At 50.9% G+C, this 20795-nt stretch overlaps 1 protein-coding gene across 1 annotated transcript in view; it reads right to left on the bottom strand.

Annotated features, from left to right (window-relative positions):
* The window catches only part of CRACD (capping protein inhibiting regulator of actin dynamics), a 140811-nt gene that overhangs the window by 30568 nt on the left and 89448 nt on the right, over nucleotides 1-20795 (bottom strand). The window contains 2 exon segments of the mRNA XM_027767955.1: nucleotides 321-485; nucleotides 10402-10537. Coding sequence (XP_027623756.1) covers nucleotides 321-485; nucleotides 10402-10521 — 285 coding nt within the window. The 5' untranslated portion in view covers nucleotides 10522-10537.

Below are 20795 nucleotides of genomic sequence, written 5' to 3'. Positions count from 1 at the left end.
AAAAAAGTGATAACAAATGGAATTAAATAAACAATTTTTTTTTCTATATGGAAAATGAACCTGCCAGAGAGATACAGAGAGAGAAAAGGAGAGAAATCACCCCTTAGGGGAATGGCCATGTCGCAATTCCTCCTCCTCCAGTCTCCTCTCAGTATTTAGGGCACGCACGCACACCTGGTGTGGAACCAGCACCTTAACTTGCGAGCCATGTGATGGCCCCGCTTCTCCCTGAACCACGCCTGGCACAGGCTCGGTGCCCTGTCCACCAGCGTCCTGCCTAGGCTCGGGGGCGGCCGAGTCATTCCCTGGAGGAGACTTACTTTGTTCTCAGTGTCCGAGAGCACCAGGTCCTGGTGAGTCACAATTTCCATGGGACTGGTCAGGGACAGATCCTCTTCCAGGCTGGCCTCGCCACTGTCTGCCTTCTTCATGGGAATGGCTTTGGGTGGTCGCTGCCCAAACTTGATATTCTTGCCCAGCTGTTGCTGGAGAGAAACAGAAGACAGCCATTCTGAGTGGGGAAGCAGTTCCCAGCCAGCGGCAGGTTCCCAGCATGCCTGGTAGCCACGGGCGGGCGTGGGCTCTGCACGCACAGACTCCGGGGCTCGGCGTCAGGTCAGGAAGCCGCGCAGTCCCGCCTGTCTAGGCTCATTTGTTTCCCAGGGTTTTTCTCTTTTACCTTCCTGTCTTCAAGCCATGCGCTTTTACCCCCTCTTGCATGTGAATGCCGATACTGTCCAGGGGACGCAGAGACCATCTTTCTGGACCAAAAGTTGAGATCCATGCTATGACAAACATTTGCGACTACCTTATACATTTATTTGTATAAACGTTCTTCTTGGGGCCAGCACGTGCTGCACTGGTCGTGGTGCTGGACTCTCACATGGCCAACCGCGGTCCAAGTCCTGGACCCAGGGGCTTGAAACTCACGCTGGGTGCATGTGCGTGTGTGTCCAAAACCCTCAGAGGAGAATGGAGCTTCAGAAAGGATTGCAGCATGGCCATCCCTCCTAGGGGGTGAGTTCTCACTTCCTCTCTCTGTCTCTGTGTCTCTGGCAAGTGCATGTGCCCTAAAGCAAAAAGCTCTTTCTAAACAAAAATGTTTTAAGTACCAAAAAAAATTGTGTAAGAACGGTCTCAAGGACTGTCCTACCAATGGGGGAAATGTTCCCTGGAATAACTGCACTTCCAAGTCCTCCCTCTCCAGCCCCCACCTTGAGTCCCCTGGCCAGAACATCACACTCTGGCCACAGTGGGTCACTGCCAGGGTGAGAAAGGTCCCAGAGCCGGCATGACTTCCCATGCTCGGTGCTGTCATCACCCACTTCCTCTGGGCCTTGCTGCACCCCACCCACCGGGGGTCCGGGAACCCAAGGAACCCATGGGGAAAGAGGCCAAGGAGGAAATGATTACTGGTGGGAGGCAGTAAAAGGGACAGAGAGAAGGCTGTGGGGGGGAGGGTAGAAATTAGGAAGATCAATTGTATTCGGGAGAGAAAGGCCAGATCCAAACAAAACAAAACAAAAAAACCCTCTCCAGACACTGCCCAATGTGCCCTGGGGGTAAAACGGCCCCTCCTTGAGCAAACTGCTCTGAAACCAGGAGTTCAGCTTTCATCCCCACGTCTGGGGACCAGAATTCACAGCTGATCTTTAATCGGGCTCATATTTAAGGCCGCAGAGCTGCAAAGAGCCTGAGCAAGTCCTCGCTCTGGCTGTGCCCACTCACAGGGAGGAGGGTCCTGAGCAATCGGGACCCAGGCCTCCTAACGCCGCGGGCAAGCTCCTTTCATTGCACGTCCATGGCTCCCAAACATCTGCCACCGAGCTTCCTTCCGGCAGGGGCGGTTACACAGCAAGAAGATGCCGCGTCTGTCCCACCTCACTGACGTTCCCCAGCGGATCCCTGCATCTCACCCTTGCAGCTCGGTGGTACCAAATCCACCCACCCGCACCCAGCCTCCCCTTGGCTTTGCACACTGGGTAGTAAGATGCAGAGACATGACAGAGACAGGCCAACACTGCCCCCCCCCAACCCCCGGGGGTCCCCGCATGCCAAGTCAGGAGCACAGCGAGGCAAGGGCTTGCGTTTGGTGCTGGTGTTTCAGCCTGAGCCTGGCTCCCAGCCCAGCAGGGAAGGTGTGCACATCGCAAGCCCGAGGTCAGCAGGGAAGTTCAGCCTCAGCAGCCCAGAAGCCTGCTGGGAGGACAGGCTAGGAGAGGGTCTTGTGAGCCATGTCTAGCAGGACGCAGCAGTTAGTACTGGCTCCGAGCAGGTCCACAGGCAGGTTAGCACAGCCACAGCCGAAGGGTCAGATGCCCCGGGGAGGGTCAGGCTCCTGGCAGAAGGGCTGGGATGGTCCCTGTGTCCTCCCAGCCCAGCCTTCTCCAGCAGCACTGGCCAAGAGCTGGAAACGGTTCCAATCCCCACGTGGAGACCTGTTGACAGTGTCTGCCATGGGCCAATGCTCCGGACCACTGAGATGAGGGTGCTGGCTGTGTGTATAATGCGGGAGTAATCCTTCACGGAGCTTCCCAGGAGAACCCAACCTAATACTCTAATGCCATCTCTTTTTTTGGAGAGGTTTTTGCTATAGGGCACGTGCACTTGCCAGAGAGACAGAGAGACAGAAAGCAAGAAATCACCCCCCGGGAGATGGCCATGCCGCAATCCCTTCTCCTCCATTCTCCTCTTGGGATCTTGGGCACGCACGCATACGCACCCGGCATGAGTTTAAGTCACTGGGTCCGGGACTCGAACTGCGGTCCACTACATGGGAGTCCAGTGACATAGCCATTATGCTAACTGCTGGTCCCAAGAAAGCAAGTCGCCAGGTCCTGGACTCAAACTGTGATCAACCATGTGGGAATCCAGTGCCTTTAACCACCACGCCACCTGCCAGCCCCTCTAATGCCATTTAATTAGGATTTTTACTCCCATCTCAAGAAAGAGTAAATATGCTATTTTACTTCGTTAAGCCCTTTTTAGAGTATAGGAGTCCCCGTTATCTGCGGTTACAGTTAGCCAAGGTACAGGACAAGATACTGAGAGAGAGACAAAGTCCCCATTCAGGAAACTGTGATTACAGAGTGTCACTGTAATGGTCCTGTTGTTAGTCATTGCAGCTCATCTCTTTTTTCTTAAAGAATTAGTCCATTTTATTTATTCACTCATTTATTTTAATTTGACTAGAGAGAGAGAGAGAAAGTCACCAGGTCCAGGACTCAAACTTGGTCAGCCATGTGGGAGTGTCCAGCACCTTAACCGCCACGCCGCCTGCTGGTCCCATTGCTGTTACCTCTTCCCGTGAGTGATTTAAAAACTAAACTTGACCGTAGGGATGTGTGTCTAGGACTAAACGCAGTACATGTAGGGTTGGGAGGATCCCTGGTTTCAGGCCTCCCCTGGGGGTCTTGAGCGCGTGCCCTGCAGATGAACGACGACTGCTGTGGTCCATCCTGATGTGTAGGAGGCAAGAAGGAGCAGGGCGGAATGCACAGCATCCAGAGTGAAATAAAGCCCAAAGATGGGTGACACTGTGGCTACAGGTGGGAAGAAAAGAGCACGGGAGGGAAGAAACAGGAAAAGTAAGGTGGAGGGGACAAAGGTGGGAAATGGGGAGAGCAGGACTAAGAAATGCAGCAGAGGGGCCAGCAGGTGACATGGTGGGTGGCGCTGGGGCGCTGGACTCCCACACAGCCGAATGTAGTTCGAGCCCTGGACCTGGCGGCTTGCCTTCTCATTTTCTCTCTCTCAAATTAAAATAATAAATAAAATAAAATGAAATAAATAATTCTAAAAAGGAAAAAAAAATGTAGCAGAGAATGAAAGAAAAGAGGCAAACTGAGAGGTGGATGCAGGGGACAGTAAAGCGTAGGGAACGAGAGGGGCAAGGCCTGGGAAGAGCTGTGGGCCCGCTGGCAGTTACAACCGCTCAGGGACAGGGGTGTGGAAGGAGATGAAAAGTGCATGTCTACCGAAAAGCAGGCCAGCATGTGGCGCGGTGGTTACAGACGCTGGACGCCCACACGGCCAACTGCAGTTCCTGGACCTGGCAACTTGCCCTCTCCCTTTCTCTCTCTCTCTCTGGTGAGTGTACGTGCCCTACAACAAGTTTAAAAAATAATAATAACAAATAAAATTAAATAAATAGTCAATTAAATAAATTTTTAAAAAACCAGATACGTTCATCCTGGCAAAGGAAATACCATGTAATTGTTTCTTAGAATGAAAACACGTGTCTTAGTAAAAAAGCTGATTTGAACCTGGCCCCCTCTGCCCAAAACCAATGCAGGCCAGCGAGGAGGGAGTTGAGGAAGAGGAACAGAGGTGGAGAGAGGAGTGGGGGTTAGGAGCAGGCAGTGTATGGCCAACAAAGGGCTGTCCTCACAGATGTGCCCTGCAGTGGTCATCGATGAGACAGGGACCACAGCCAGGGCGGGCCGTAAGGTCCAAGGTGGTGGAGACCTGTCCCCAGGCACCCGAGGACGAGGCAGTCACACCTGCACGCTCTCCCTGCGGTTCTTCCTCCAAACGCTTCCTTCAGCTGGCTCAAAGGAAACTAGGCATTTCGTGTGGTTTATCAACAGTTGAAAGGCTACTACTCAGGTCAGCCAGTGGTGTGGTGGTGAAGGTGACTGGATCCCACATGGCCGACTACGCAGTTCGCATCCTGGGCCTGGCAGCTTGAAAAACATGCTGGGTGCGTGTGCATGCATGCCCAAAATCCCAGGAGGGAAATGGATTGTGGCATGGCCATCCCACCTGAGAGGCTCTTTCTCTCTCTCCCCCTCCAGTGAGCATGCACACCCTACACAAACAAAAAAAAAAACGACAAAAAAAAGTTACTTCTCAAATCTACCGGGCACCTCAGCTGTCACGTGAATCAAACACCCGTGGATGAAGGTGGCGCTTTGTTGCTTTAACTTGGCTCTTTGTGCGGGGATAGTCAAAAGGAATCACCGAAGACCGGACTGTTACGATGGCAGGGCCCTCAAGTTTTCAGAGAGAGAAATGATGACTCCCTCCACCTTTTCCCCCTTCTCAATACCCACAGGCCTTTTTGCACAACCCAATTATACCGGGTGTGGGTGGGGGTTCAAACCGGGGCCTGTAGTGACAGTCCCCGTGGCTGGTGGCTATGAATGGCGTGACTGTCCAGACTGGAATGCGAGCTGAAGGAACTATATTTTATTCATTTCAACTGGGCCATTTGTAGTAACACGGAACGGCGGCGAACGCTCCTTCAGGAAGGCACATCCGTATTTATGAGGCCCGTCCACGGGCTGTGGAAATGCCAAGCACGACATTTTCTACACTGCCCAGTGCCACTGCCTGGAGTGGCCCAGCCTTCTCAGAGCCATGCTGTAGACCACGTCTGTAAGACATGCAGGGGGGAAACGAAGTTGCTACCTTCGTGGGAAAACTACGGTTACTCCCATAAAGAAGAATGAAGGAAGAAGACACCACAGAAGAAGCGTTGACAGCAAGGGTTTTTGCCTTTGTGTCCTTGACAGCTCCCTTAGTAAGGGGTCAAAATCCTCAAATGTATGACTTTGGTATTTTTTAAAAAAATAATTATTTTTATTTAATTTTATCATTATTATTATTTTTCAATTTGCTATCAGAAAGTGAGGCAGAAAAAGAAAGCAAGCCACCAGGTCCAGGATTTGAACTGCCATCAGCCAAGTGGGAGTCCAGCGCCTTAACCACCACGCCACCTGCTGGCCCTAACTTTGGCAGTTAAGTGAAATTCAGCCCAGTGGGAGGCACTAGTTCCTGAGCATGGAGATCTTCCCTCCCACACCAAATTATCCTGGCTGGGCACCAAGTGACCGAGCGTTTTCTGACAAAGGCGGGGGATAATCCGAAACCTGAACGGCAGGTTCAGAACGGATGGCCCTGATTTTACCATCAGAGGTCTGTACCTTGCAGTCTGGTCTGTTCACAAATGAGCAGGCACCCTCCTCCCTGGCCCATGCTTCTGGGCAGCTCTCAGGGACATGCAGGTCACTGTAGCCCAAACACACCAAAGGGCAAAGCTTACAAAGCCACTCTGCACTATAGCAGGTGAGGAGGGATTTCCTGCAGAGTGCAGAATTTCTTAAGAACTGGAGGGTCCGTTCGGATCACTCCTCACATGCATCTTCCTGATTTTTCAGGAGGGAAAAGTGAGTATCAGAGAGGTTCGAGGACTTCACCCAAGGCCGCATAGCCAGGTGGTGGGGGAGGCCTGGCATGGGGCTCTCATCTCACCGCATCCCTCACTCATTCTAACGGGTTCTCCTCACTGGCCTCGGAGAAGAGGACTGGCTAGGTTCGAAGTCCTCCCAGAGGGACTCCAGTGCTGCTTCCGTCCCTACAGCCACCCTGCATTCGAGGTTGTTCTTCTGTACATGTGCTATTTCTATGCAGAAAAAGATGCGATTTTTTTTTTTCCCATAAAGAAGAATGAAGGAAGAAGACGCCACAGAAGAAGCGTTGACAGCAAGGGTTTTTGCCTTTGTGTCCTTGACAGCTCCCTTAGTAAGGGGTCAAAATCCTCAAATGTATGACTTTGGTATTTTTTTAAAAAATAATTATTTTTATTTAATTTTATCATTATTATTATTTTTCAATTTGCTATCAGAAAGTGAGGCAGAAAAAGAAAGCAAGCCACCAGGTCCAGGATTTGAACTGCCATCAGCCAAGTGGGAGTCCAGGGCCTTAACCACCACGCCACCTGCTGGCCCTAACTTTGGCAGTTAAGTGAAATTCAGCCCAGTGGGAGGCACTAGTTCCTGAGCATGGAGATCTTCCCTCCCACACCAAATTATCCTGGCTGGGCACCAAGTGACCGAGCGTTTTCTGACAAAGGCGGGGGATAATCCGAAACCTGAACGGCAGGTTCAGAACGGATGGCCCTGATTTTACCATCAGAGGTCTGTACCTTGCAGTCTGGTCTGTTCACAAATGAGCAGGCACCCTCCTCCCTGGCCCATGCTTCTGGGCAGCTCTCAGGGACATGCAGGTCACTGTAGCCCAAACACACCAAAGTGCAAAGCTTACAAAGCCACTCTGCGCTATAGCAGGTGAGGAGGGATTTCCTGCAGAGTGCAGAATTTCTTAAGAACTGGAGGGTCCGTTCGGATCACTCCTCACATGCATCTTCCTGATTTTTCAGGAGGGAAAAGTGAGTATCAGAGAGGTTCGAGGACTTCACCCAAGGCCGCATAGCCAGGTGGTGGGGGAGGCCTGGCATGGGGCTCTCATCTCACCGCATCCCTCACTCATTCTAACGGGTTCTCCTCACTGGCCTCGGAGAAGAGGACTGGCTAGGTTCGAAGTCCTCCCAGAGGGACTCCAGTGCTGCTTCCGTCCCTACAGCCACCCTGCATTCGAGGTTGTTCTTCTGTACATGTGCTATTTCTATGCAGAAAAAGATGCGATTTTTTTTTTTTAAAAGGTGTGATCATTGGGGCCAGCAGGTGGTGTAATGGTTATGTTGCTGGACTCCCACATGGCCATCCACAGTTTGAGTCCTTGAGCCTCATACAGGGATCACATGCGTGCCCAAGATCCTGGGAGGAGAATGGAGGAGAAGGCATTGCAGTGTGGCCATCCCCCCTGGGGGGTGATTTCTCACTTTCTCTCTGTCCCTCTCTGTGTCTTCAGTGCACACACCTGTCCTAGAGCAAAAATCTCTCCAAACAGCAACAACAAGTTTTAATCACTTTCCACACAAATTTTGGCAGGAAGGAGATTCACGTTCTTCAGGAGAGAGTAGGCTTGCTCAGTCATCCTGCACGCAGGGGAGACACTGCCCAGAGGACAGCTCTGCCCATTCTAGGTGGGAGGACGACGTTTGGACACTAGGGGGCGGCCGTCCCAAGTGCAGCCCCAGGGCTCAAAGGGCTCAGGGAGTTCCTTAAGCCACAGAGAATAATGCTTTGTTTTGTTGTTTTACATCGCATTCCAAAAGGACTTGGATTTCAAAAGAATGTATTCATAAGGGCAGCTAATTCCCTGCAAGGACATCTACCGTCACAGGTGTCACCTGTCTTTCATTAAAGAAGTGAGCATACAGACACACATACATGAAGACAACTCCGGACATAGAACATACATGCCTCCGACACAACTAAACTCTCCCCTTTCATGCTGGAGTCTACGAGGGGGCGATCTTTTACGCTTACTAAGCATCAATTCCAGCATAACGCTGTCATGGAAAAATGCAAAGCATTCATGCAGTTAATAGAGTTACTACCATTTCTACGACTTACCAGGAACATACTGCTTAGTCGACTGAAAAATAAAGCACAGTCTTTTGGGGGTGATACAGTTATAGCTTAGGTTATTCAAAAAAAAAAAGAAAAAAATCACATTTTCTATCATCACGGTCCCCGTTTTCCCTTTTGGAAAAGCACAAAGTCTTTTTGATTTTCAAAAATAGAACCATGGAGCTGAAAGGCGGCTTGTAAATCCACACAGCAGAGGCAAAATGAAAGATTTTGATTGTCAGAGCGAGCGCTCACGTGAGACGGCTCTCTGGCTTTACTCACACTTTCTTTCCTGTGTTCATGGAAGTGTTGCTTCAGGGCAGTTGGTTGATTGACGTTTTATTAATTATGAGATATTTTTAAATCATCTTTCACTGTTAATAGAAATAACAGGTACTCCCATTTCTTTTACTGGGTTTCTACATTTTTAAGACTGTAAAATGATACATTTTTTACAGCCCTATCAACCACTTCTGGGGGTGGCTGTGGTGTGATGTCACAGAGCAGGTGTCACTGAGGACCCTGAACTGTTGTCTAGCTGTTAAGGAGCCCCTGGAAAGCCCTGGTGAAATACAGCGGGTTTGAGGACAGACATCCCGAAGTCATTCCTCCGAGGAAGGGACAATGCTGAGCCAGGGGCTCAGAGCTTCCTGGGGATCCTGGGACTAGTATTCCAGGAACCACAGCCTCGAAGGACAGGTAAGGAGGTGGGTCAGATGGCTCAGGCCACCACCACCTTCCCTCTCTTCCAGCCCGCGAGAGGGGCCACCTGCTTTTCTTCAGAGCCTATAAAAGGGTAACCGCCCAGCCAGGCGGATCCAGGGCAGAGCCCGGAGGAAATGCCGGAATGTGAAGCACAGCCCAGAGTGGCTCTGCGGGCAGGGCCGCGACCTTGGGCAGCGGGGGCAGTGGACAGAAGGACCTAGGCAAGTCTGGGCGTGGGTCCGGGGCGTCGGCTACTTCCCTGTGTCAGTGCTGCCTTGGCCATGTGTGTGCGATGTCACAAATAGAAAATACACGGCACGTGTCGGGAGGACCGAGGACACCTGAGTACCACGTTTGCCCGTGAGCAGCAGGTGCTCAGGCCAGCTGTTTCTTTACCTTTCCTTATTTCCTCATTCATGTGTTCACTCACTGCTGAACACCAGCGGACAGACGGACGCCGGGGGCCCAGGGCCCTCCGCTCCTCCTGACCGCCTCCGAGCACCCATCTCAGAGAAGGGCTTGCGTAGGCATTTTCTTGGTGGAGAGCGTTTCACCACGAGTCGGGCGCCCGCAGTCAGGCCCTGCGCTGCCCTTCCTGCTGTTCCTGGACTCCCTGCTACTTCCATCCCCTTTAGTGAAGGGTTGCTTTGTTACATTTTTATGGGGAAGGAGCTGCTGCTGAGGCAGCCCTAGGTAGGACAATGGCCCCGCCATGTGGGGTGACAGGAGGGAGGTTCAGGAACGTGGCGGGATTCCTCCGAGCCCAGGTGGCTTGGGACTGCCCAACTAGCCAACTCAACAGAGTGACAGGGTCTCCGTCAGCCATCACGGTCCAGCCCCCGGACCTGGAAAGGGAACAGGCCCCGAGCACGCTCTGGGCAGGGCCAGCGCTGCCTCAGGGGTCCCGGCCAGCGCTGTGTTAGGAACCTTCTGCCCTCCACAACCCGCAGCTTCTCCGGGGATTTCTCATGTCAGTCAAAACGAGGAACAGGGACCAGCAGATGGCTTAATGGTTGCGTCGCTGGACTCCCACATGGTCGACTACGGGCTGAGTTCTGGATCCAGTGGCTTAAAACTCATGCTGGGTGCATGTGCATGCCCAAGGTCCCGAGAGGAGAATGGAGGAGAAAGGATTGTGGTGTGGCCATCCCTCCAGGAGGTGATGTCTTGCTTTCTGTCTCTCTGTCTCTCTCTCCGGCGAGTACACATGCTCCACAGCAAGTTGGAACAAAACGGAGAGTGGCACAACGAGGACCATACTCTGCAGGTGACTAGGAGGCTTCCAGAGAACTGAGTCAGGGTCGAGAAAGCCAATGTCTCATTGGGCGTGACCTTCGAAGCCGCCAACCCCTTACTCAGGCCCAGCAGGGACTCCTCCCACTGCCCTCACAGCCGGGTCCCTCCTCTGGTTCTGACTCCCCAACTCCGGCTGTCTTACCTGAAGAGTTTTGACTTTGCCCAGGATGTTGTCCTGTGACATTGCTTGAAATGTTTGCTCACTCTCTGCTCCCCCATCAGGGATGAATATACTGTCATGGGAGAACGCCCGGGCTCCCATAGAACAGTTGAAGGACCTGGAATGCAGACCATGTGCTTCGTTTTATTAGGATGATCACATTTCTTTTGGCAATTCAGTTTTCCGCTCTGCCTGATCTGGGACTCCACCCACACTCCCTGTCTCCGGGAGACAGTGCTGCTGGCAGTGTGACCCTTCCTGGGGTGGGGGGTCACTCCACAGAGTGGCTGGGGAGACGCAACCCCAGGTCAGAAGTGCCCGCAGGGAGAACTCAAATACAGTGATTGATTCTGGGAGGACCCAGGACAGACGGCACTGCAGACCGTTCAGCCGGAGGAGCTTTGCTCCAGCTGGGCTGTCGCTATCAGTTTCGCCCCAGTCGGTCTCGCCAGTCTGCATTTATTAAGTAACACACAGATCTAGGAGTGAGAGGCAAGAGCTTCTTTCTCGCAGATTACAATCGATTTGGAAGAGACAGACACGCGTCTAAAACAAAGGCTCTGGAAGCGGGTCGAGAGTGCTAATACGGACTGCAGAAGCTTTAGGAATTCCGAGAAAGGGGGAGACATCTGTATTAAGTGGGCCAGCAAGTGGCGTGGTGGTTGGGTCAGCAGGATCTCACATGTCCAACTGTGTGGCTTGACTCCCAGAGAGGCAGCTTGAAAAATACACTGGACATGCGTGCTTGCCCAAAATCCCAAAAGGAGAATGGAGAGGGGACTGCGGCATCGTCGGCCCCGAGGGTACATTCTCACTTTCCTCTCCCTCCCTCTCTCTTGCTGTCTGTGTGTGCACCATATAGCAAAATCTTTTAAAATTATTTAATTTTATTTATTATCATTATTATGATGATTTTCATTTGGGCAGAGAGAGAGAGAAAGGGAAAGTGAGAACGCAAGCTGCCAAGTCCAGAACTTGAACCATGGTTGGCCATGTGGGAGTCCAGTGATAGGCTGACTCCTCTCTGGGACAGAACGCACCTGGGGGCTGCCAGCTCCTCGCATCCCCACAATGCCCGGTGACATGGGCAGCACTTAGGGGCAGAGAAAGCACCACTCTCCCTTCGTGCTCCCCAGAAAGCGGCCCCAACTGCAGACTTTCTCAGTAGCAGAGTGCACAACAGACCAGCTGGCTTGTGACCCCATGGGGTCGCAGGGACAGCGGGTTTGCAGAGAGACCTTTAAACCACGTTACAGAAGGCCGCGGGCAGGGCCCAGCCAGCTGGGCCTGTGACCTGCCCCGGTCCAGACCTAGCTGAGAAGACTGATTACCAAATTATCTCATCTCATTTGCCAAATGACAGGCAGCATGTACAAAGCGTGTTTAGGAACAGAAGACTTGGACGGGCGCCTCTGGCTGTGTGATCGCGGGCAACAGTAATGACCACGGAAACCACCAACCCCTCGCTTTGTGTGGAGAGTTCTCCTTTCATTCTACTTAACCCTTATCCACCTCCTGTAACACACGGAGGAGGACAGCCCATCCACGTCCCCCAAACTGAAGCAGGAGAGTGAGAAGTGAGCTCAGGACTGCCCAGTACAAGCCCAGGCCAGCAAGCCTGAGGTGCTTTCAAGCAGAAGGTCTTGGAATGTCTTGACCCATGAGTGACAAGGAGTATAGGAGGGGTCACAGGCTGCAGAGGCTATACGGGCTGGACCACGGGAGGGAAGAAGATTCTTTTTTTTGGGAGAGGTTTTTGATATTGGGCACGTGAGCTCGCCAGAAAGAGAGACAGAAAGCAACAAATCACCCCCCAGGGGGGGATGGCCACACCACAATCCCTTCACTATTCTCCTCTCAGGATCCTGGGCACACACGCACACACGCCCGGCATGAGTTTATTATGCCACCGGGTCCGGGACTCGAACTGTGGTCGACTACATGGAAGTCCAGCGACATGCCATTACACCAACTGCTGGTCCTGGGAAGAAGAATCTAAATAGCTTTAAAATAACAGGTGCGTCTTCAGCTGACACCACAGCAGCGACTCTATGAAATGCAAAGCTTTGATTTAGGAGATATGAAGGGAAATTCACTAAGTCATTACCTTCCTGTGCTCGGAAGTTCACCTCTGAACTTCCAGGTTCGCCTAAAAATACTAGGATATCAACTTCTGATTCAAAGCTATGGGATCAGACCTTTTAATGTTCTGCCTAAACTTCTCTTCAGGACTCCTGACTCTGTTTCAGATGACAGAACAGGTAACTTACCTCATTTCCACGTGGGTTTTTTGCAAATGGCTTCCACGCATACAGGCCCTCTAATGTTTACATAAATACAGGAGAGCCCACACATGAGTCCAACCTGGATGCAGAGTAAATGCTTACTTAAAAAAAAAAAATGGCTATAGGGTTTGAATCTGAGAGAGCAAGAGGGAAAGTGAGAAAACACCCCCTGGGTGGATGGCCACACTGCAATCCCTTCTCCTCCATTCTCCTCTTGGGATTTGGGGCACACATGCACACGCACCTGGTGTAAATTTCAAGCTGCTGGGTCCAGGGCTTGAACCATACAGTTGGCCATGTGGGATTTTTTTCTTTTTTGAGAGGTTTTTGCTATAGGGCACATGCGCTCGCCAGAAAGACAGGCAGAGACAGAGAGACAGAAAGCGAGAAATCACCCCGCCGGGGGGATGGCCACGTCACAATCCCTTCTCCTCCATTCTCCTCTTGGGATTTGGGGCACACATGCACACGCACCTGGTATAAATTTCAAGCTGCTGGGTCCAGGGCTTGAACCATACAGTTGGCCATGTGGGAGTCCAGCGACATAGCCATTACGCTAACTGCGGGTCCCAAGGGAGTTTTAATTTTCAATCCCATATCATTCTTATTTTTTTCCCTTCCTGTCCAAAATTAGAATCTTCATACACACTGACTAGAAGCTGTACTATAGACCCGAGGGAGAGAGTGTTCAGTATTTCACCATTAAGCGTGCTAGCTACAGAATTTTTGTAGATGCACATTATTGCTTCTTTGAAAAGACATGACTTATCTTTTATTTATAGCTGATATAAAAATTTACCTCTCTAGCTTTGGTTTGCAGCAATTTTACTCTAGAATGGCTGGGTGTAAACTTTTCATTTATCCACTTACTGTGTGGCCTAAATCTGTGGCCTTAAATCTGTGGCCTAATGTCTTTCATCAATTTTAGAAAATTCTCAGCCTTTACTTCTTAAATATCGTTTCTGCCCTATTTCCTTCTAACCCCTGATATTTTGACATTAGACCCTTTCACCATGAGTCATCTGTCTTTTTTTTTTTTAAAGAATTCTTTATTTTAAATTGTATTTACTATCACAATTTAAAAATGTATACAGGACACATACACTCATCAGAGAGAGACAGAAACAGAGAGCAATGGAATGTGAGAAAGCAAGCTACCAGGACTGGGACTTGAACCATGGTCAGTCATGTGAGAGTCCACCACCTTAACCACCATGCCACCGGCTGGCCCAACCATATGTCTCTCATTCACTTTTCTGTATCCAGCAATCTTTTTACTCAATATAATTCAGTCTGCATCTGACTACAGACCTAGTTTCCAGCTTACTAATTCTCTCTTCAGCCATGTCCAATCTATTGTTAAAAAACATCTGTTGAGTTTCATTTCAATATTATGAGATGTCTTCAAGAAGTTTATGAAAAGTGGCTTTCTAATTCCCACTCAATTCTTTTTAACAGGAGAATTTCTCAGGTGAAATTCTCCATCTTGTCAACTACTTTCTTGAATACATTAATCACAATAAAAAGAATCTGTCTGAAACTCCAATATCCAATACCACCTTTGCATCTACTTCTATTCTCTTGTTTTCCCATAGTATATTTCATTTTATTCTTTTTTTTTTTTTTTTTTGGGAGAGGTTTTTGCTATAGGGCGCATAGACTCGCCAGACAGACAGAGAGAGACAGAGAGACAGAAAGCGAGAAATCACCACCCAGGGAGGATGGCCATGCCGCAATCCCTTCTCCTCCATTCTCCTCTTGGGATCTTGGGCACGCACGCACACGCACCCGGCGTGAGTTTAAGCCACCGGGTCCGGGGCTCGAACTGCAGTCAACTACGTGGGAGTCCAGTGACATAGCCATTACGCTAACTGCTGGTCCCATTTTTTTTCATTTTTTTTTAATAGAGAGATTTTTGCTGTAGGGCATGTGCATTTGCCAGAGAGACAGAGAGACAGGAAGAGATAAATCACCCTCCAGGAGGGATGGCCATACTGCAATCCCTTCTCTTTCATTTTCCTCTCGAGATTTTGGGCATGCACGCACACGCACCTGGAGTGAGTTTTAAGCTGTCAGGTCTGGGACTTGAACCTCAGTTGAGTGTGGGAGCTCAGCGATGTAACCACTATGCCATCTGCTGGTCTCCCTTGTAACATATTTCTTAAACACCTGGTAATTTTTTATTGAACTCCACAAACATCATACGTTAAGTGTTTCAAGGCTGGGCTCGCTCCTTCCGGGGGAATTCACTAACCCTCCTGCAGGCAGCAAACAGCACAGGGGCACATCACCCGCGTCCAGCCCTGGCTAGAGCCGAGTCACGGCTGCTTAGCCATGGTCGAAAGGCTCACACTGCCTCTGCTTTGCCCCACTTCCAGGGATTAGTCCTTCCGGGGTCTCCACTGAGAGCGTGCGTTATTTTCCAAGGTTCCCCCTTCCGGGTAGAGCCCCAAACCCCAGTGTTGGTCTCTGCACCTTAGCCAAAAGTCCCGTCCTGCTTCCCACCTCCTTCCTGGTGCGCTTCATCAGCGAACCCCTCAGAAGGAAAACTGTTGCCTTGACTTGGGTTCATTCATCTGGGCTTCTCTCCTCTTGGGGCTCTGGACCCAAGTCCTGGCTGCCCTGGCAGCCTCGGACTCCAGTTTCTGTGTTCACCCCCACGAGACTACCTCAGCTCTGCAGCCTGCCCTTCCTCTGGCCGCCACCCGGCAGCCATGCCCAGACTTCGGATCTCGTGCCCTGAGAGTCATTAATGACCACAAGAGAGAGGCAAAGCCCAGAGCGGGCTCAGGGCTCAGGTCCAGGCCTCGAGCGGATGTCTGTGTTTGAAGGTTTCACCTGTATTTCTAGTTGTTCTCAGTTCACTACACTGATTTGCTACAGGTACTGCATCCCAACCAGAGCAGAAGTAATTAAATAGCATTTTGGTATTTATTCACTTTCTATCATGTGCTACACATGCCAGAACCAACTTGCTGATGAACTCATTGCAATTTTTTTAAAGAATTATTTTTTATTTAACTTTTTATTTATTTCAACTTGACCAGAGAGGGACAGAATGAGCGAATGAATAAGCAAGCCACCAGGGCTGGGACTTGAACCATGGTCGGTATGGGGGAGTCCAATGCCCTTAACCACCATGCCACCTGCTGGCCCAACTCATTGCTCTTAAGATTACTTTTCTTTTTCTTATAATTCCCCTCTGCCCCCACCACAGGGCCTGTGCATTACCTGGAGAGACACAGAGAGAGACAGAAGGAAAGTGAGAAATCACTCCCCGGGGGGAGGGGGGGATGGCCACGCCACAATCCCTTCCCTCCACCCCCCTCTCAGGATCTTGGGCACACACGCTCACACACCCAGCGTGATGTCAAAGTCACAGTGTCCAAGGCTCAAACCGTGGTCGGCCATGTGGGAGTCCAGTTCCTTAACCACTATGCCACCTGCCCCTCTCTTAAGATTACAAAGTGAACAAAAAAATTGGCACCTCAGTCTTTTATTCTTAGAAAAGCTGTTCTTTGTCTCATTTTAAAGCTCTGAGAAGAAACTGTAGAGGAGAAAGGTAATAGGTACATTAGTTTCAAGAACAAACACGCTCTTGTAAATATTGACAGTAACGTAATGCAAATTAACGTGGCAATTTGTGTATTATCAAATGTCTGGTGATCGTGGTTACCAGTTCGGCTCCAAAAAACTCCCCAAGGTGGTTTATTTCCTTTTTCTCTAAAGGAAAAGCTGAAACGCAGAGTGGCTAAAAACGTTGCCTCCAGTTCCAGAATTTGAGGCAAGGCTGGAATCAAAACTGAACAGCCCAGGCGTGGAGAACTCACCTTTAAGGGACAAAGAGCCTGGTGGGAGCGTTGTTCTTAACCAGCTGGGAAGGACGGATAACAAGGTGAATACGAGACTGGGAGGTGGCGGGGCAATTTACCACAAATTGCACCTCAGCGAGGTCACCTGGACTTCCTTATTCCTGACATTTAGAGATCTTTCACAAGCGACCAAGCAGGCAGCCCACGTCCCCTGCCTTCAGTAACGAGAGAGCCAGGAGGCGGGGAAGGAACAGGGCGTGCTGTGCGGGCACCTTCTCTTCCATGCTAAAACACCTAAGAGCCTTTTTTTCCTTTTATTTAGCCAAAGGGTGTGTGCAGTCATGGGAGAGCGGGAGAGGGAGAGAGAGAGAAACTGAGAAAGCACCCTCGTGCAGAAGGGTCACTCCACAATCCCTTCTCCTCCACTGCTCCCTCCTTTCGGGATTTTGGGCACACATGCACACATGCCCGCTGGGATTTTGGGCACACATGCACACGCGCCCGCTGTTTCCCAAGCTGCTGGATCTGGAACTCAAACCATGGAGTCAGCCATGTGGGATCCGGCAGCCTCAACCTCCATGCCATGGGCCAGCCACAGCAGCCTCTTGGTCGTGAGAAGTCTGTACAGACCTTTAAAACCCGACTGTTTCTAACCTCTCATCAGAGAGTCGTCAATACCGTTACTTAGATCTACATGCGGGGTGATGTGGAAGCACGTGTTACGCTAAAAGCAAACTGTGGAAAAAAGAGGCCCAATCAGGAAGGTCAGGGTGACACTGGTTTCTCAGGAACAGCTTCTTAGGCCAGAAAAGAAACAGAACTGCGACTAGGCCAGAAAACGATCCATCAGGCCCTAGAGATCCCGGCTGCAGCAGTTCCCGGGACTCCCTGCAGCCAGGTAGACCCAGGGCTTAGGGGCCATACGGAACTCTCACTCCTCTATGTCTGTCCTGGCTTTTTTTTTTTGGGGGGGGGAGGTTTTTGCTATAGGGCACATGCGCTTGCCACAAAGACAGAGAGAGAGACAGAGAAACAGAAAGCGAGAAATCACCCCCCACGGGGGATGGCCATGCCACAATCCCTTCTCCATTCTCCTCTCGGGATCTCGGGCACACAAGCACATGCGCACCAGTGTGAGTTTAGGCCGCCGGGGTCTGGGACTCGAACTGCGGTTGGCTTCGTGGGAGTTCAGCGACATAGCCATTACACTAACTGCTGGTCCCTGTCCCGGTTTTTTGTGGTCACTAATGTTATTGTTACTGGTAGAAGTTCAACCTCCAGATGCCTAATCGGAGGTTTCTATTGGTCCAGATAGACCACCTTTGGGTCTCACCCCTCGACTCTCCATGGATTCTGGTGATTAGCATCCCCAAAGTGTGGGTGATAGAAGAGTTTGAAGCTACTCTTCTGACCTTAATCTCTTCAACTCCGACACAACTCCCTCTCTACTTTTTTTTTTTTTTAGGTTTTTGCCATAGGGCATGTGTGCTCACCACAGAAAGAGACAGAAAGTTAGATGGCCATGTCTCAATCCCTTCTCCTCCATTCTTCTTTGGGGATTTTGGGCACACATGCATACATGCCCAGAATGATTTTCAAGCCATCAGGTCTGGGATTCAAAACGTGGTCAGCCACGTGGGAGTCCAGCGATGTCACCGCCATGCCACCTGCTGGCCTGACTCCTCTTCTAACCCACGTTGTCTCCAGCTACAGAGTGGACTCTGCTCCTCGGCTACTCCAATATCTCAACATGAAAGAACCCAAACTCATCGATGTTTCCCACAAAACTCTATCTTCCTATTTCTTTGTCAATATCATGAAAGAAAATTACAGGCCAGCAGGTGGTGTGGTGGTTACGAGCGCTAGACTCCCACATGGCTGACTATGGTTCGAGTCTCAGACCTGGTGGCTTGCTTTCTCACCTTCTCTCTCTCTCCCTTGCTCTGTCCCTCTCTGGTCAAATTAAGATGAAATAAATTACTAAGTAAATAAAGTGAAATAAAACAATTCTTTCTAAAAAAAAAAAACTGGTATAGAGTATGTGCTCTTGCTGGAGAGTCAGAGAGAGATCGATGGAAAGAGAAAACACCCCCAGGGGAATGGCCACGCCACAGTCCTTTCTCTCCTATTCTCCTCTCAGGATTTTGGGCACACACACACTTACACATGCCCGCCCGGTGTGTTTTCCAAGCCGCTGGGTCTGGGACTCAGACTATGCAGTCGGCCACGTGGGATCCAGCTGCGTATACCAACGTGCCACCAGCTGGCTCTTTTAATACCAATTCCCAGGCTCCGTACTGTAAGTGCGACAGCTCCAGGTTAGGGGAAGATAGAACGCCATGGGTGGTGGTGGGGGGGGTCCAGCACTTTAACGACTATGCCACCTGCTGGCCCCACAATTCTGCTTTGTAAAAACCCCAAAATCTTTCTGGTTTTTTTTTTGTTTGTTTGTTTGTTTGTTTGTTTGTTTTTTCCAGACTGGCTTTATGGCCTGGTGGTTAAGGCACCTGGATCCCCTATGGCCGACCCCATGGTTCAAGTCCTAGACCCAGAAGCTTGAGAGGCATGCTGGGCGCATGTGCGAGCATGCCCGCAATTCTGAAAGGAGGGAAGATGGAGAAGGGATGGCGGCACGACCATTTCTCATGGGGTTGCTTCTCCCTCCCTCTCTCTCTGTGAGCGCATGTGCCCTACGGCACATAAACAAACAAATAAGTGAAATTAAATTTATGATAGCGTGCACGCACAGGCACATGGGGGAGAGTGGGCGAATGAGTCCTCCACAAGACCTGATCACTTAACACCCCCTTCCTCCCGTCCTCTGGCCCTCTGCATCCTGGGTACTCGCATACATGCTTGGCACGCTTCAGGCTGGCCAGGGCAGGGATCTGAACTGCAGGCATCACGTGGGGGCTGGCTTCTCTTGCCCAGCACTTTCTCACTGTGCCATAGAGCCGGCCCTACACTGATTGTTTTTTTGGAGAGGTTTTTGCTACAGGGTGCATGCACTTGCCAGAGAGACAGAGACAGGAAGCAAGAAATCACCCCCCGGGGGGATGGCCATGCCACAATCCCTTCTCCTCCATTCTCCTCTCAGGATCTTGGGCACACACGCCCATGCGCCTAGTGTGAGTTTAAGCCACCGGGTCCAGGACTCAAACCATGGTAAACTACATGGGAGTCCAGTGACATAGCCATTACGCCAACTGCTGGTACCTACATTGATCTTAAAGTGGTGAATTTGCCACAAACTGCCTTTGCTTCCCTTCTGCTAAATCCTACCAGATGGCGTTGGGATGCAGGTTGGCACTGCAGGCTTTTCCTGGCAGGGGCCTCCCCGACTCCGGCTCTGTGAAATGCAGGCCACGTAGGAGGGATCTGGGATCTGGCCCCGGACGGGAGCCAGAGTGCCCGGCAGAAACCTGGTCCTACCCCTTTCCAGCCGTGTGGCTGTTAGCAAGTCGGAACTTCTGAGGTGCCTCCGTTTCCTGACCTGTAAAATGCGGACGATGACAGAACCTGCCTCTTAGAGCTACACTTTCTAGAGCACTTGGGGCAGTGTAGACACTTGGGCCAGCCTGCAGTGTGGTGGTTGGGACAGCTGGATCCCACAGGCCAACTGTGCAGTTCGAGTCCTGGACCCAGGGGCTTGAGAGACATGGTGGGCGTGCGTGTGTGTACCCAGAATCCCAAGAAGGAAAAAGAAGAGAAGGGATTATAGTGAGGTCATCCCCACTGGGGGGGTGGGGGGGTGCTTGCCCACTGTCCCCTTCTCTCTCTCCCTCGCAGGCAGGGAAAGCCTGTGGGAAATTAAAAAAAAAAAAAAAGAAAGAAAGAAAGAAAGAAAGAGAAGGAGAAGAAGAAAAAAAGACAAAGAAGAGTGTAGAAACTCACATAACTAACTGTTAACCCTTACGATCGAATGTCACCCTGCTTTGCACACTAGTGAGGCAAACCCACCCCATCCCCCGGATGCCCGCTGTGGGCATCGTCATTCATTCTGAGCCTCTTCCTCTCCAGGGACTCCCAGGGCCACCTCGCAGTCCAGGTCCTGCCCACCTTCCAAGTGCAGCCCAAGGCTCACCAACTCCGCTCGGCCTTCGCTGCTGCGTGGAGATCTTTCCTCCGTCTGAAACCCGTTTGCGTGTGTCTCTTGCCATTCTACGCTGTGGCCACCACAGCCATGCCCTGAGCAGAGGGCAAACTCGAGCGCTTTGCCCGTCGTGCAGTGCAGGCCACCTGCGGCCACTGTGTGATAACATGGCACTGTCTCACCGCC

Source organism: Tupaia chinensis, unplaced genomic scaffold, assembly GCF_000334495.1.
Source record: "Tupaia chinensis unplaced genomic scaffold, TupChi_1.0 Scaffold144982_1, whole genome shotgun sequence".
NCBI classification, from domain to species: Eukaryota; Metazoa; Chordata; class Mammalia; order Scandentia; family Tupaiidae; genus Tupaia; species Tupaia belangeri.
This window is presented reverse-complemented; position numbering and strand designations above follow the sequence as displayed.